Here is a 14,477-nt window from a genome sequence, read left to right on the forward strand (position 1 = left end):
GACACCTCCCTTCTTCCCATTTATGATCCCCGGCCCTTTGATGCAAACCCCTTTTCCCGTGTGCCCGTTCGTCTTCCTCGTTCCCAGGCCGACACCCAGCTCTGCCGATACTGTTCCTTGCCCCTCCCCGTACAATAGAAAGTTCCCCCCCAGCAAGGGATCCCCGGGTTGATCAAAGCCCCCCGCCCTACGAGACCCGATCAAACCCCACACACACCGTGAATCGGCGGAATATCCAGCTGCGCGATGATCATCACCTGTTGTGAACGGGGCGGGGACTTCCACTGTAACCTTGCGTGGGAACGGGCTGGGAAAGGGGGGGATTCTGAGGATGTCTTTCCGTACATCAAAGTATCGACGAGAATGTGTTACATGCAATAAACAGATAAACATGTGTATAAGAGGCCAGGCCTCAGGGATGCAGTTAGAGCACCTCAGAACGATACCTTCTGTCCGTTTCGTTGTGTTCTCCTCCGGAGAAAATAAAAACCTTGTTTCCTGCCTTCCAGTCTCCAGCGCCTGCCTCTTCAATAGTTTAACTTCTTTGTGGGTTCAAGAGGCGACACCGCCGGGCAATACTTAAGGATCTTATATTCTGGTTGGTAGTGCCCCCCAATTATTTTCTACACAACGCTTTATCACCCAGAGACCCGTCTAAGTAATTTTAGCGCCAAGACGCCTACGGGCAAACGCACGCGCTCTACAAGTTGTATTAATAAATAAATAAATAAATAGACCCTTCAAAATTTTTAGATGTTTTTAGGGTACTACCAGTTGTAGGACAAATATGCCAGTGGCACAGCATGCATTCCCCAGAGAAACAGCAGTCCAAGATACCAATGGTAGCCACTAGGTACTGGTAAAATCTAAGTTAACATGGACCTCACCTTTAATCTGTGACAACTCCAGGACGGTATGGTTCAAATTGTTACTGAATGAGCACAAGAGCTTATCTCCGGAAAGAGAACCCCTAACACCAGAGGTATAAAGACAGACTGCCTCTTGATCTCTCTGGATCAAACACAATTTCACCTCACTTTAGAATCAGAGTAAGTGATGGGTTATCACATTGGCAGGTAGTTTCTCAGGCAATGTTCACTTTGACTGTAGTGGATGATTGGCAGTGCAGTGCAAGAATATCCCAGTGTAAATAGCTGATGTTCACAGAAAAGCATCTATGTACTGTGCAAGGGTTAGAACCATATTTCTTTACTTAAAAACACACATCTTAAAGAGGCCTAGATGTGCGATTTACTCCTTGCACATTGATCGAAATCCCAATCTACTGCCCATTACTTCGGCAGCAACATCTTTTTTAAGCAGGACCAGCAGATAACTCTTCAAAGCAGTTTGCAGACCAAACTCAATAGTAATATTTGAATGAATAACCAGTGTATCATACACAACCACAGTCTGACTCACAACACTTCAATGCAAGTATTGTGCTGCAGACTATGCTTTTTTTCCAAAAGCGACCATTGAGTATCTTCAAACTAATGCTCGACTGCCACACCCATAAAGCTAATGCATAGGTCAAGAATCAATACATTCCCCCCCCCCTAACCAAAAGCACAGCCTTTGTCAGGGGTTCACAGAGAACCGCATAAACCACAATGATTTCATTCAGGCCTCCCACAAAAATGTGCACTATACGAACTTAGGCTTGAATAAAATATTTACATTTTCTTCATACAACTCAAAGAATAAGAGTGTACAATCTCTAACTGTATGCAGGCAACTTTCACCTGAAACCAATGTATCAGCATACCAGCAACTTGATTTGGTCTTGTTCAGATTAATATTTATTTTGTGTGAGGCACAGTAAACAGGAAGCCATTTGAGCATGTGCAGCATACAAGACTACCAGGTAGTTGGCATACAACAGTGTTAGCATGAGCTCTTGATCCTTTTTAAGTGGAAATAAGACTACATTCCATTAAAAATCCATCATACGTGCAGGGCAAGTGAAAATAGAAGGTAGGGTGCAATAAGGATCCATGTTGAATTCCAGACAATTTTGGAAATCTGAATTTGCTGTGGCAAAGCACCCTCTCTCTTGACTCACACCCTAACCTAGGCATCAGTAATGCCACTAAGATCTTCAAAAGGCCTGCAGTTATCTCCTATCTGAATGATTAACCCTTTAATACAATATAAGGTTGGATTATGTTTACCAAATGGCATGCTGCAATATAATGCTATATCGTTAAATCACAGTGGAAAATAGGGGTGAGCGATAACCTCTGTTTTGCCAGCAGAGTTTGCAAAGTGTTTCCTATTCCGCGTTACACTTGTAACGTGGAATTCCGGAAACACTCCGCCAACCACCACACAGAAGAGTTTTTCTCAAGTGCGGCTCCCCAATGTAATGGTGGCAAGCAAAAATGTGGGTTCCCCCAGCACAATTGTCAGTTGCTAGAATGCTACCCGGCAAAATGTTCTCAACACGGGCAGTCACAGCAGGTCACAAGCGTTTGTGTTGAGAAAGCTGCAGCTCGAGTAGGAAAACAAGCTACCGGCCTCAAAAATATAAATCAACACAAGCAGCGCAACGTGCTGAATATGGACACCCCTACTGGAAAATACTGTAAATGAGTCAAGATTATTCTGGAGAAAACTTTTTCTCCCATATAGAAAACTGCATGATTCTAAAATTAGGCTATTCATTTGTCAATCGTTCCTTAAAATGGAGACCAATATCCCGAGAGCGCTTTTCCTCTCATGTGGCGCCGCGGCCAGGGCGACTGACTCCGGAATCTGGGGACCACGGTTCGATCCCCGGCTCCGGCGGCAGGTCAGCCCAGCACCATGTGACTCTGGGCAATAGCTCGCTTAATCTTCCCGACGGCCCCCCAGCGCCTAGAGACCCTTACGGGTGATTGTGCGCTTTACAAATGTGGACTTTAATCCCCAAGAATTAAGAAAATAATTTGTGACAGACATTTATCAAAAAATGGTGTAAAGACCTATCCAAATTGTTCTTATATTCACGTATATTACTCGATAATACATCAATACATCAGAAGCACTAGAGGACTTTAACTGGTTAATGAGCTGCTCAATCTTCAACTCTCCAATATTTTTTCTAGGTTCTTACTGTAATGCTGCATGGGATTCTTGCACCTCGTAGTGTTTCTAGCCATTCTTAACTCATTACAAAATTATGTGAGTCTCCAGAGATTAAATCAGCTCAATGGTATACTCAGACTTTGTTAAACCACGGTTTCATATTTAAATACATTCTCATTTTGCCTTCCTTTCTGTCTCCCCTCCATCACATTATGGTGCTTGTTTCCCGAAATTTTTTTGTAGCTCTTTGTTTCAACAAGGAGAGTAACAATTTCCTTTGCCACTGATTTCATTAGAACCCAAGACAAAAAGGATATAATAGGGATTTTCAAGTAACAGGGATGCCATACCAGCTTCTTTGATCATAGGGCGGGCCATTAAGGTACGTCGCCGCCAAAAGTACTGAAAAGGAATAATAGAAGAATACAGTCAAAATAGAGCACAATCTTAACAACTGTTTTAAAAGTTATTTTAATTTGATCAAATGTTTTTGTTTCTTTTAGCTATTAACTTTTTTGGCGACAAGATGTCAAAGTACTAAAGAGCACCCAAACTCAAGCCCAGAATAATGCAATGTGTGATTGTGCACATTCTAATCAATCTACAGGTTGGTGGTAGAATCTTGTTGGCTTAAGAATGGTCAGCTTGCTACATCCAGAATGCCTTTGAGGATTTCGTTCTGTACACATCTGATTAGAAATATTTACGTCCTCCCTCATAAAGGAGCACAGAAATGAGTGGCACTACTTAAAATGGTGGCCCTACCCAGGCTATTATATTACTTGGGGACCCTGCCAGTTTGGATTCCGGCGCGGATCCACACTTACCTCCATGGTTACAGGATTTCTGTGGGGTACAGGTAGGAGGAGAGTAGCTTTGGCCACCCTGATGCGGCCGCAGTCGGAAGGAGGGTGGGCAGTTCCCGACTTTGAAACATATTACATAGCTGTCCAGCTGCAGTGGCTTACGCAACAAAGAGCGACAAGGCTGAGTGGTCTGGAGGAGATGAAAGAGCGGGCCCAGTCATTAGGATTACTTTCACGGATTGTGCTGGACCTCCCTGTTCGGGTTAGTACCCTTCCAGAAGACCTTAAAACAGCAAGACATTGTTGGAAACTGAGCCTAAAGAGGGCGAGTATCGCGGTCCCGTACGCACCTGATATACCGATATCCATGTGTGAGGCATTGCCCAATGGTGGCTCTTGGCGGGATCTGGTAGATTGGGGCGCGAGGGGATTGACTACTATAGGGGCAACTATAATATGAGGACGGCACATGCTGCCTTTCCAAGACGTACAGTAACAATTTGACTTGGCGGGGGGAACTACTTGCTTCATGCAGCGCTTATTGCCGCTGTCCGTGGACAATGGAAGGAAGGCCTAAATGAACCTGCCACCTCCCTGAGCTGCCAATATATGGTGGTTGCTGTGGGAAAGTTTAAAGCGGTTACCTGCCTGTACAAGCGGTTGACGCAGAAGAAACTAGCTCCCTTAGATGCTCTTAAGCATAAATGGGAAGCAGATGTGGGGACAGAGATACCAGATAGAGCATGGGCTGAAGTAGTGGAGAGAGCATGGAAGAGCACCAGGAACGCCTGCTTCCAACTAGTGCACTTTTATATATTGCACAGGGCCTATTTCACCCCAGCGAAGATTAAGGCCTACTTTGACACTGATTCGGATGACTGCCTGCGCTGCCGGGGGGAGGGAGCGGGCTTTCCTCACATGTTATGGGGGTGCCCACAACTAACTACCTATTGGACTGAGGTGGTGGACTTGCTGAACAATATAACGGACAGAGATTTGGAGTTGGCAATGGGCCGGTGTGTGCTACATTGGTTCCCACATACGGCTAAAAACAAGATCACCAGTAACTTTTTAGATATGGGTTTGCTGCTGGCAAAGAGGGAAAACAAGATGCATTGGAAAGCGTTAAGGGGGCACGATGTAGACAGATGGAGGCAGGAATTCGTTAAGTGGGCAGAGTGTGATGGAAAAGTACGATTGCAAATGGAGAAGAGAACAAATAGCGAAAAAAGGCACTAGAAGCGGCCAGGGCTTGGGAGAGCTTGGTGGGATTGTTAAAAGACCCAGGAGCAGATAGCGGGGATGATAGTGAGGTTGACGAACCGGCAGCGGGACACTGAGGTGCTGACTTTCAGGGCCACCGGTGCTGTATCCTTAACACTGACATAGTATAAAGGAGTACACGGGGGAGGTGTGCAACCATACTTATTATTAGACTAAAGGGTTGGAGGTAGCTACATATCGCTAATGTTTATTGAAGGTATTGTGTTGAGATGGAAGTGACATGCCTGGGAGGGAGGGATGGGTGGGGGGTGATTGGGAAGTTTTATTAGTATAGTATTGTTGTAGAGTTGTAATGCAACTACGTTCAGAGATGATGCAAAGTGGAGCGGACAGTTTTTCTTGCTTTTTGTCTCCGTGTCTGTTGTCCCTCAAGCTGCGTGACAGCAGAATATCAATATGTACTGTGGATTGCAATTTATATGATCTTCCAATATATGCTAGTAATAGTTACTGAGATGGGACTATGGGAACCGATTTTGGCACACTGTAACTTTGCACTGAACCTGAAAAACTCAAAGTTTGTTTACAAAAAAAATAAAAGAACACATAAATGGCCCAGACAGACGATAAAAGATTTCCCACATCATCATGGTACGGGAATACCAGATAGAATGAGAAATGCACTGTGACTGGGGACTATTAGGCACTAAAGTAGGATGAGCAGCTGAGGAGGTCATCAGCTATTCTACAAAAGTTATCTCTGAAAATGATATATTTTCTACAGTGTGACTGTCATATTTCTATCGACTGATGTGACCAATTAATCCTTTCAATAAGAATAGAGGGACTAATTGGAGGCTCCTCTGGGCAGTGAACGATTGATGGAGTTTATTCTGAAAATGCACAAAACATACAGCAGTAAATACATAAATAATATTACAGTGACAGATCCACAACTGCAGTCTTAGATACCATAGTTCAAAGGTGGGTTTGCTTTTATCCAGTAATGCGCTGTTACTAGTTTTGTCGCTCCCATACACTGCATCACTGCGTCCCAGTCTGTTTGACCATACACTCATAAGTATCTGGCCTCAAGGCTAAAGCATAGTGCATGTGTTGAATGATAATGGGAAACCCAGAATGGTTTTTAACATGTCTGCCACCCCTTTCCAGAATGATACTGTTCTTTTAATCTGAATATAAGGTACATTTCGAAATGAAAAAGGGGTAATTTAAAAAACAATTAAAAAAAAACTTCTTGTTAAAATATAGACCCACTAGAGTGGTGTATATGTGTTTTGTGTCCACGACATAGCACTGAGCATGGGACAACATGTGACGGGCCAACTGAGAAACTGCATTTGTGGTTATCTGTGGATGCTACAGCCATCTAAAAGCGGTTGAATCGTGAAACACGTGTTGGTTGACGAAACGTGGTTGCGAAACCAATATGCTGATGATGAACCAGCTAGTATTAAATTGTGACAAAAGAGAAGCATTAACACAATTTGTGGATTTGTTATAGGAACATTGATATATTTACTGCTGTAGGTACTGTGAATTGTGAAGAGTGGCATCAGTGCCTATCTGGTGTACTAGCAAGCACAGGTTCATATTCCTTACTACCAACTATTCCGTATGATTCTATTCAGGCTACGTACAGAGAAAAAAAGACACAAGACAGTGACTGACAACCAGAGAAATTGTATGCATCCTACTTGGACTCTGTATTGGATAGATGCTTGAAGTTTAATGTGGACATCAGAGGTGGGGTGATGAGGATTCTGGCGTTCATCATGAAACAATATATCATTACCCCAACCCAGATAAGGGTTCTTTAGATTGTAAGCCATATAGACTTCTATTAGTGATAAACACAGATGTTAAAATACTCACTAAAGATTGTGTGGGCAGACTTATGAAGCTAGCTGGTGAATTGCTACAACAAGATCAATGCAAGTTTATTCCTTTTAAGAACAGTATCTTAAATGTATGTTAAGTTATGCACCCATTCAAGGGCAAGGAAGGGACAGCAGCTGGTAGGTCACCTGAAGAAATATTTGATACAGTGAGCTGACAATTTGTAATAGCATTAGTGGTTTTATAGCCCATTTGGATGGTCTAGTTTAACAAAAAGAAAAAATGAAATCTTCTATTTCTTTTTATTTTATATTTTGATGTTGTTGTTATAAAACATACAAAAACGTACAATGTCAACTGTTGTCATAACACATTTGTACATTTCCAGCTAACTATATGGTCTAAATGTGATATAGCTTCTGTAGAGTTGGCGGTATGCATTCTTACAGTGGAAAGTTCCTAAACTTAACCATAAATCAAACAAAGTGCGATAGATACTTATATTTTCAGAATTTTCATACTACAATTACTGCAATACAAAGTTTGGTCTGCATTTTAAAGCATCTATCCAACTGGTCAATGCTTCACCCACTGCAAGTCAGAACAAATGGAACATCATCCGAGGACAATGTGCTCTGCCATGGCAGCCCTCTCTCACCCCTTCTATTCTCATTGGACACTGGGCATCGCCAAGTAAACTCTGATAACTTTTAGGACAAAACGAAAGGGGAAGAAAATGCATATAGGCCTATGTGAGTGGATGGCACCTGTAGGAAACTGGGTATTGTTGCAGTACTGTCCCCCTACTTTTCGACTGGTATTTGGTGCAACTTTGACTGACCAGGCCACCAGCACCAGGACTCCTTGTGAGTCCCTAGTAAGTGGTACCCCTGGTACCTAGGGTATGGGACCTCAAGAGGGCCCTTAAGGGCTACAGCACGAATTGTGCCAACCTAAGGGACCCCTCATTAAACTCACACAAACTACCACTACAGCCTGTGTGTTTTGGTGCAGGGAAAACGGAATAGTCAATAGGGCACACATCCCTGTGTGCCATGCCAGCCAAGCACTGCATGTGTATAGGTAAGTCACTCATACGGCAGGCCTCACAGCCTAAAGGCAGGGTGCACTATACCCATGTGTGGGCATATCTGCCTGAGTGAATGTGTCCTAGTGATATCTAAATTCACCCTAAGAGATTACGAGTGCGCAGGAAAGCCATCATGAGTATACGGGCTGGACACTTGTGAATTTGAGATCCCCAGCTACATGATGGCTTCACTGTACACCAAGGTGTTTGATACCAAACACATAGTCTTAATAAACCCACACTGATGCCAGTGCTGAATTTATTAATAAATGTAATCAGAGACCACCTTAGAGGTGTCCCCTGAAAACTTACCAACTACAAGTGTGCTGACTGACCGGTCTCGACCAGCCAGCCACCACAGGCATGTTTCTGGCCTCCTGAGGTGAAAGCTTTCACTCTCTGAGGTGGGAACAAAGCCTGCTATGGGAGGAGGTGTTCAAACACCTGGAATGGACATTCCAGGGCAGGAAGCTTCAAAGACCCTGTTGCCTTTGTTATACAACCCTAGGCCTCTCCAGATCGTGGAGGTGCCCACCCCCCTTTCCTGACCCCACTTTTTGGTGGCAAGACAACCAGGAAATTGTGTTAGAGTAGGAGGTGTGCCCACCGTCTGTCAGCACCCCAGCACCAACCATAGGGCGGGTCAGCTGATGTGGACCCTACTTTTCAGATTCTTCCAAGCCGTTTTGGAAGGAATTAGCCTTCTAGGGTCAGGGTTATGCCCACTTACCACAAGAAGTGGTCATATAGAGGGTGTAGACACCTTAAGGTAGGTAGCTCATTGGCTACAGCCTATCACTCCCCCTAAACGCCCCTAAATTAAGTACTTAGGTTGCACCCCTAGGGAAACCTACCAAACCCAGGCACTTCTGAAAACTAAACAAACTGGGTGAGTACAGGGAAGTGTGGCTTGCATGGATCCCCAAGAGTTTTCTTACCCAGGATCCCCTGAAAACCTCACATTTAGCTGAAAAGGAACATTTCCCTCACATTTCTGTTTGGGAAAGTTGTGAGATGACCAGGCCAACACAGATTTTCCACCCAGAATTCCCCTCAGTCTCCCGATAAAAATGCTACCTCGCCTAAAAACCTATTTAAAAACGGTCCTTTTGGACCCACTTTGGTAACGCCCCTAAGTTTTTCATTTTATACGTTACACCGCCAGCCTAGCGTCATCCGCGCACACTGCCAGCCAAGCGCCATCCGTGCACACTGCCAGCCAAGCGCCATCCGTGCACACTGCCAGCCAAGCGCCATCCGCGTACACCGCCAGCCAAGCGCCATCTGTGCACACCGCCAGCCAAGCGCCATCCGCACACAGTGCCAGCCCAGTGCCACCCGCGCACACCGCCAGCCCAGTGCCAGTCCACGCACACTGCCAGCCAAGTGCCAGCCACACACACTGCCAGGCAAGCGCCAGCCACACACACTGCCAGGCAAGCTCCATCCATGCACACCAACAGCCAAGCGCCATCCATGCACACCACCAGCCATGCGCCATCCACGCACACCACCAGCCATGCGCCATCCATGTACACCCCCAGCCAAACGCAATACACGCATACCGCCAATCAAGTCACAGTCCACTCACAAGCTAGCCAAGTGCCATTCACGCACAATGCCAGCCAAGTGCCATCCATGCACACCGCCAGCCAAGCGCCATCCGCGCACACTGCCAGCCCAGCGCCATCCGCGCACACCGCCAGCCCAGTGCCAGTCCACACACACTGCCAGCCAAGTGCCAGCCACACACACTGCCAGGCAAGCGCCAGCCACACACACCGCCAGCCAAGCGCCATCCACGCACACCACCAGCCATGCGCCATCCACGTACACCACCAGCCATGCGCCATCCACGTACACCACCAGCCATGCGCCATCCATGTACACCGTCAGCTAAACGCAATACACGCATACCACCAGCACACCGCCAATCAAGTCACAGTCCACTCATAAGCTAGCCAAGTGCCCTCCACGCGCAATGCCAGCCAAGTGCCCTCCACGCGCAATGCCAGCCAAGTGCCATCCACGCGCAATGCCAGCCAAGTGCCATCCACGCGCAATGCCAGCCAAGTGCCATCCACGCGCAATGCCAGCCACGTGTCATCCACGCGCAATGCCAGCCACGTGTCATCCACGCGCAATGCCAGCCACGTGTCATCCACGTGCAATGCCAGCCACGTGCAATGCCAGCCACGTGCCATCCACACGCAATGCCAGCCACGTGCCATCCACGCGCAATGCCAGCCACGTGCCATCCACGCGCAATGCCAGCCAGGTGCCATCCACGCGCAATGCCAGCCAGGTGCCATCCACGCGCAATGCCAGCCAGACCCCAGTCCACGCACACTGCCAGCCAGGCACCAGTCCACGCACACCACCAGCCAGGCAACAGTTCAGGCACACCGGCAGGGTATGCATGCCAGTCAACGACGGCCAGTCCACGCACACCGCCAGCCAAGCGCCATCCACGCACACCACCAGCAAAGCACCATCCAAGCAAACCGCCACTCAAGTGCCATCCATGTACACCATTAACAAGTGCCATCCACGCACACCACCAGCTAACGGTCAGTCAAGCGACATTCCAGTCACACTGCCTGCCAAGTGCCATCCACGCACAATGCAAGTCAAGTACCATCCACACTCACTGTCAGCCATGCACACCTCCAGCCCGACGTCAACGCACGCCAGTCAACACATGCCAGTCCACACACGCCGCTAGTGCATGCACTGACAAAGCCAGCCATGCGCCAGTCCACGCACACCGCCAGCAAGGCCCCAGTTCCCACACACCACCAGCCAGGTGCCAGTTCACACACACCACCAGCCAGGTGCCAGTACAGGCACACCACCAGTCAGACGCCAGTCCACGCACGCCAATCCATGCACGCCAGTCAACGCACGCCAGTCCACGCCCACCACCAGCCAAGTGCCATTCACGCACACCACCAGCCAAGTGCCATCCATGCACACCGTCATTCAAGTGCCATCCATGTACACCGCCAGCCAAGCGCCATACACGCACACCACCAGCACCCCGCAAGTCAAGCAACAGTTCACTCACACTGCCAGCCAAGTGCCATCCACATACAATGCCAGTTAAGTGCCATCCATGCACAATGCCAGCCAAGTGCCATGCACGCACAATGCCAGCCAAGTACCATCCACACACAATGCCAGCCAGGCACCAGTCCACGCACACCGCGAGCCTGACGCAAGTCCAGGCACACTGCCAGCCCGACGTCAGTCCACGCACACCAGTCAAAGCACTTACGCCAGTCAGCGCACGCCTGTCCACGCACACCACCAGTGCATGCACGCACTCAGTCAGCCAGGCGCCAGTCCACGCAATGGGGCCGCTCACCGACATGCCCATATTCTGATGCCTAAGGAGCTTTCTGCCCCCCCCCAGGAGGCAGATTAGGGGCTTTTGCTCCTTTCTGCCCCCCCCCCCCCGGAGGCAGATTAGGGGCTTTTGCTCCATCTGCCCCCAGGGGAGACAGGAAGACTGTGGCTATTGGGGGGTGGGGGCATTGGCATGCCCATTCTGGGCAGTCCCCCCCCCGTGGCGGGGGGGGGGCAGATCAGGGGCCACTGCCCCCATCTGCCCAACCAGAGGAGTCAGAAATACTGTTGCCATTGGTGTCTAAGGGTTGGGGCATTGGCGTCCCTAATTTGGGCAGCACCCATCCGTACGCATTACAAAATAAAATCCCTGGTGCATTGTGGGCTTTCTGCCCCCCCTTCCCCGGGGGAGATCGAGGGCTATTGCCCCCATCTGCCCTCGTGGGTGCAGAAAGACTCTTGCCATGGATGTTTAGGTGTAAGGGCATTGGCATGCCCATTTTGGTCAGCCCGCACCCCTTCGCATTACACCCTAGTGGGCTTTATGCTCCCCGGGGTGGGGGGGCAGAAATACTAATATGGACAAAAAATATGGGAGAGCAACAAAAGCCTTTGCTCAAGGGGCCGCTACCCCCTCACTGGTACTTAGTGGAATGGATCCCTACTTTTGGATCGCCCTACTGCGTCGATCCGCAAGTAGGGATCCACTAGCAATGAGTACTATTGGAAAGGGGAGATTCTCCCCTTTTTTATGATACCTCTTCCATCTGCCCAGATGCTTGAGGGGCTGAGATAGCCCCTCAAGAACTTAGAAGGTGAAAGTGAAATGAGCCAAACGGCTCTTTTCACTTTAGTTGTCAGTGATATGACAACTAAAATGGATTTCCCTTTTGCGTACTTAATCTATATCTAGCCTCCACTTAACTTGCTACTAAAACACAGTAAGAATGAACCAAACACATATCTACATCTGTAGTCAATAACCAATTATTGCTGTCTCCCAGTTAAAAGATTTCATACATTTGTATTGTTTTCACATCTATTTAAATACAGTAATGTATCTATTTATTTAAAAGTTACACAATTGAAAAATCTCATTTTGCTACAACATTTAAAACGATATATGCAATCAATGCATTCAATAAAGCTTCATACGTTAATCATTGCATTCATGGATACCCTAATAATCCTTCATACAATCCTTCATACAACAATGTTGACAATACATTAATGTATCTTTTTATTAAAAACTTTTCAAAGAAGTGATAACATTCAATTCTTAAACTATGTGTTGAAGTAAATGTTGTATATGCTATGACGCAATGCTACCAATAAAAAGCATTTGCAATACAAATAGGTCTCGCATTTACGAGAGTTTGAGCATTGTAAATGACATTGCCTTTTATTTGTGTTTTGGTTTTTAATACATAAATAAAAGGCATTTTAATTTACAATGCCAATTGCTTAAACTCTCGTAAATGTGAGACCTATTGCATTGCAAATGCTTGTTTTTCTTCTTTGCAAGTAGGAGCTACCAGTGTAATGGCGCTAGAACCCCTTTCCTCCTTCTATGATTTTTTGCACAGTGCGAACTCCACCGGAGGTTATTGTAGCACTTTACATGTGCACCAGTTACATTATACAAGGTCACATTCATATTTCAGGGGGCATTGTGCCGACGCCAAGAGTCGGAACTGGTTCCCCAGGTCGGTTGCTAGGCAACAGTATCGCCCTTGTTTCTGAAACACCATTATCTCTCTTCAGCAGCAGTGTGACACCCAGGGCCGCCTTTAGCACCGGAGGCCCCACCAAAGTCAGCTCCAGGTGCCGGCACCAGTCGCACCGCCCTAAAGCCAGCCCTGGTGAGATCCGGCACCAAATCTCTAACCCTGACCTGCTGCCCCAGGTTTTCTGAACCTGGTAGTTTAGATTCCATTTATTTATATACCTAACCCTGACAAGATGTTGAGGTCATCAAGTACAGCAATGACAAAAATTCAAAACACTGTCAAACAAGTTCAGAGATGGCATGCAGGCCAAAAGGCCGGTTCAACGGGCGCCTCCCGATTTTTGGGCTGCCTTTTGTCTGTAATTGGCACTTTCATGAAGAGTCAATGGGGGAAATAAGTTCTCCCGATTATGTTTTTTTTAATCTGCCACTTTCCTCTTCCTAAATGTTGCCATGTATAAAATAGCTTCAGATAGAATAGGAATAGATAGAAGGGAGAGGATGTGGCGTAACGGCCAGATCTTCCCGAATCTCGGCTTCTGCTCCACATCAGGTCGCGGCACCTAATCTCCTGGTGCCTACCGAAAATGAATGTGTCCTTGTGTAATGTGACGAGTGGTCGTGTAAAGCGTTCCAATACCTTCGGGTTGAGTTTGCGCTATATAAACCTGCAAAAAAATTGTGCGCAGTCTGTCTGGGGAATGGAAGGAAGGAAGGGGCAAGGGCCAGCCGGAACCAATCCCGGGCTCTCCGCCGTCCTTACCTCAGGCATAATCCAGTGTTGCTGGAAGCGCAGAACAGCCAACGTCTCTCATAATTGATGCAACATCATAGAGATGTTTACTAAGAACAGAGGGGCAGGCCTGAGAGCTGAGCCAATCTTCGTCACCCGCCACGCCCGGACATATTCCCCACTCTGTCGGGTGACAAGCAGTGCTCAAACTGTAAAAAAGTTAACTGAACAAATATGTACAGATGCCACACTCTGGTGTAGTTTACATTAAGAAGCAACAGAAGGTAGGAAAACAGTGACCAAAAGAGAAATTGAACACGGGACTGCAAGAGAGTAACAAAGAGACACGAGGCGTGGAGTTCTGTAAAAGATTAGCGGTTGAATCAAGACTTTTCTTGTGTTTGACATCACTAATGCACAAAGAGTTTTTGCGTGGTGTACATTTTTTGCAGGATTACTACTAGTCATTATGATAGGAAGAAACGTGAATAGCAAAAAAAAAGCAATTTTCTTTGGATAACCTTTGGGACAAAACCCAAAGTAATTCTTAACCTTAATCGTGAAACTAAGTCTTTTTTCCACAGCACGTATATGTCACGACTGCAGTTAGATTTGCTG

The 14,477-nt window shown here is 46.9% G+C and overlaps 1 protein-coding gene across 2 annotated transcripts in view; it reads right to left on the minus strand.

Moving 5' to 3' along the window:
- ABHD18 (abhydrolase domain containing 18) overlaps positions 1 to 14,477 on the minus strand; it is a 176,740-nt gene that overhangs the window by 90,854 nt on the left and 71,409 nt on the right. For both annotated transcript variants that reach the window (XM_078676794.1, XM_078676795.1), the window contains exon 6: positions 3,385 to 3,471. In XM_078676794.1, coding sequence (XP_078532920.1) covers positions 3,385 to 3,471 — 87 coding nt within the window. The remainder of the gene's footprint in view (positions 1 to 3,384; positions 3,472 to 14,477) is intronic.

Source organism: Lissotriton helveticus, chromosome 2_1, assembly GCF_964261635.1.
Source record: "Lissotriton helveticus chromosome 2_1, aLisHel1.1, whole genome shotgun sequence".
NCBI lineage: Eukaryota > Metazoa > Chordata > Amphibia > Caudata > Salamandridae > Lissotriton > Lissotriton helveticus.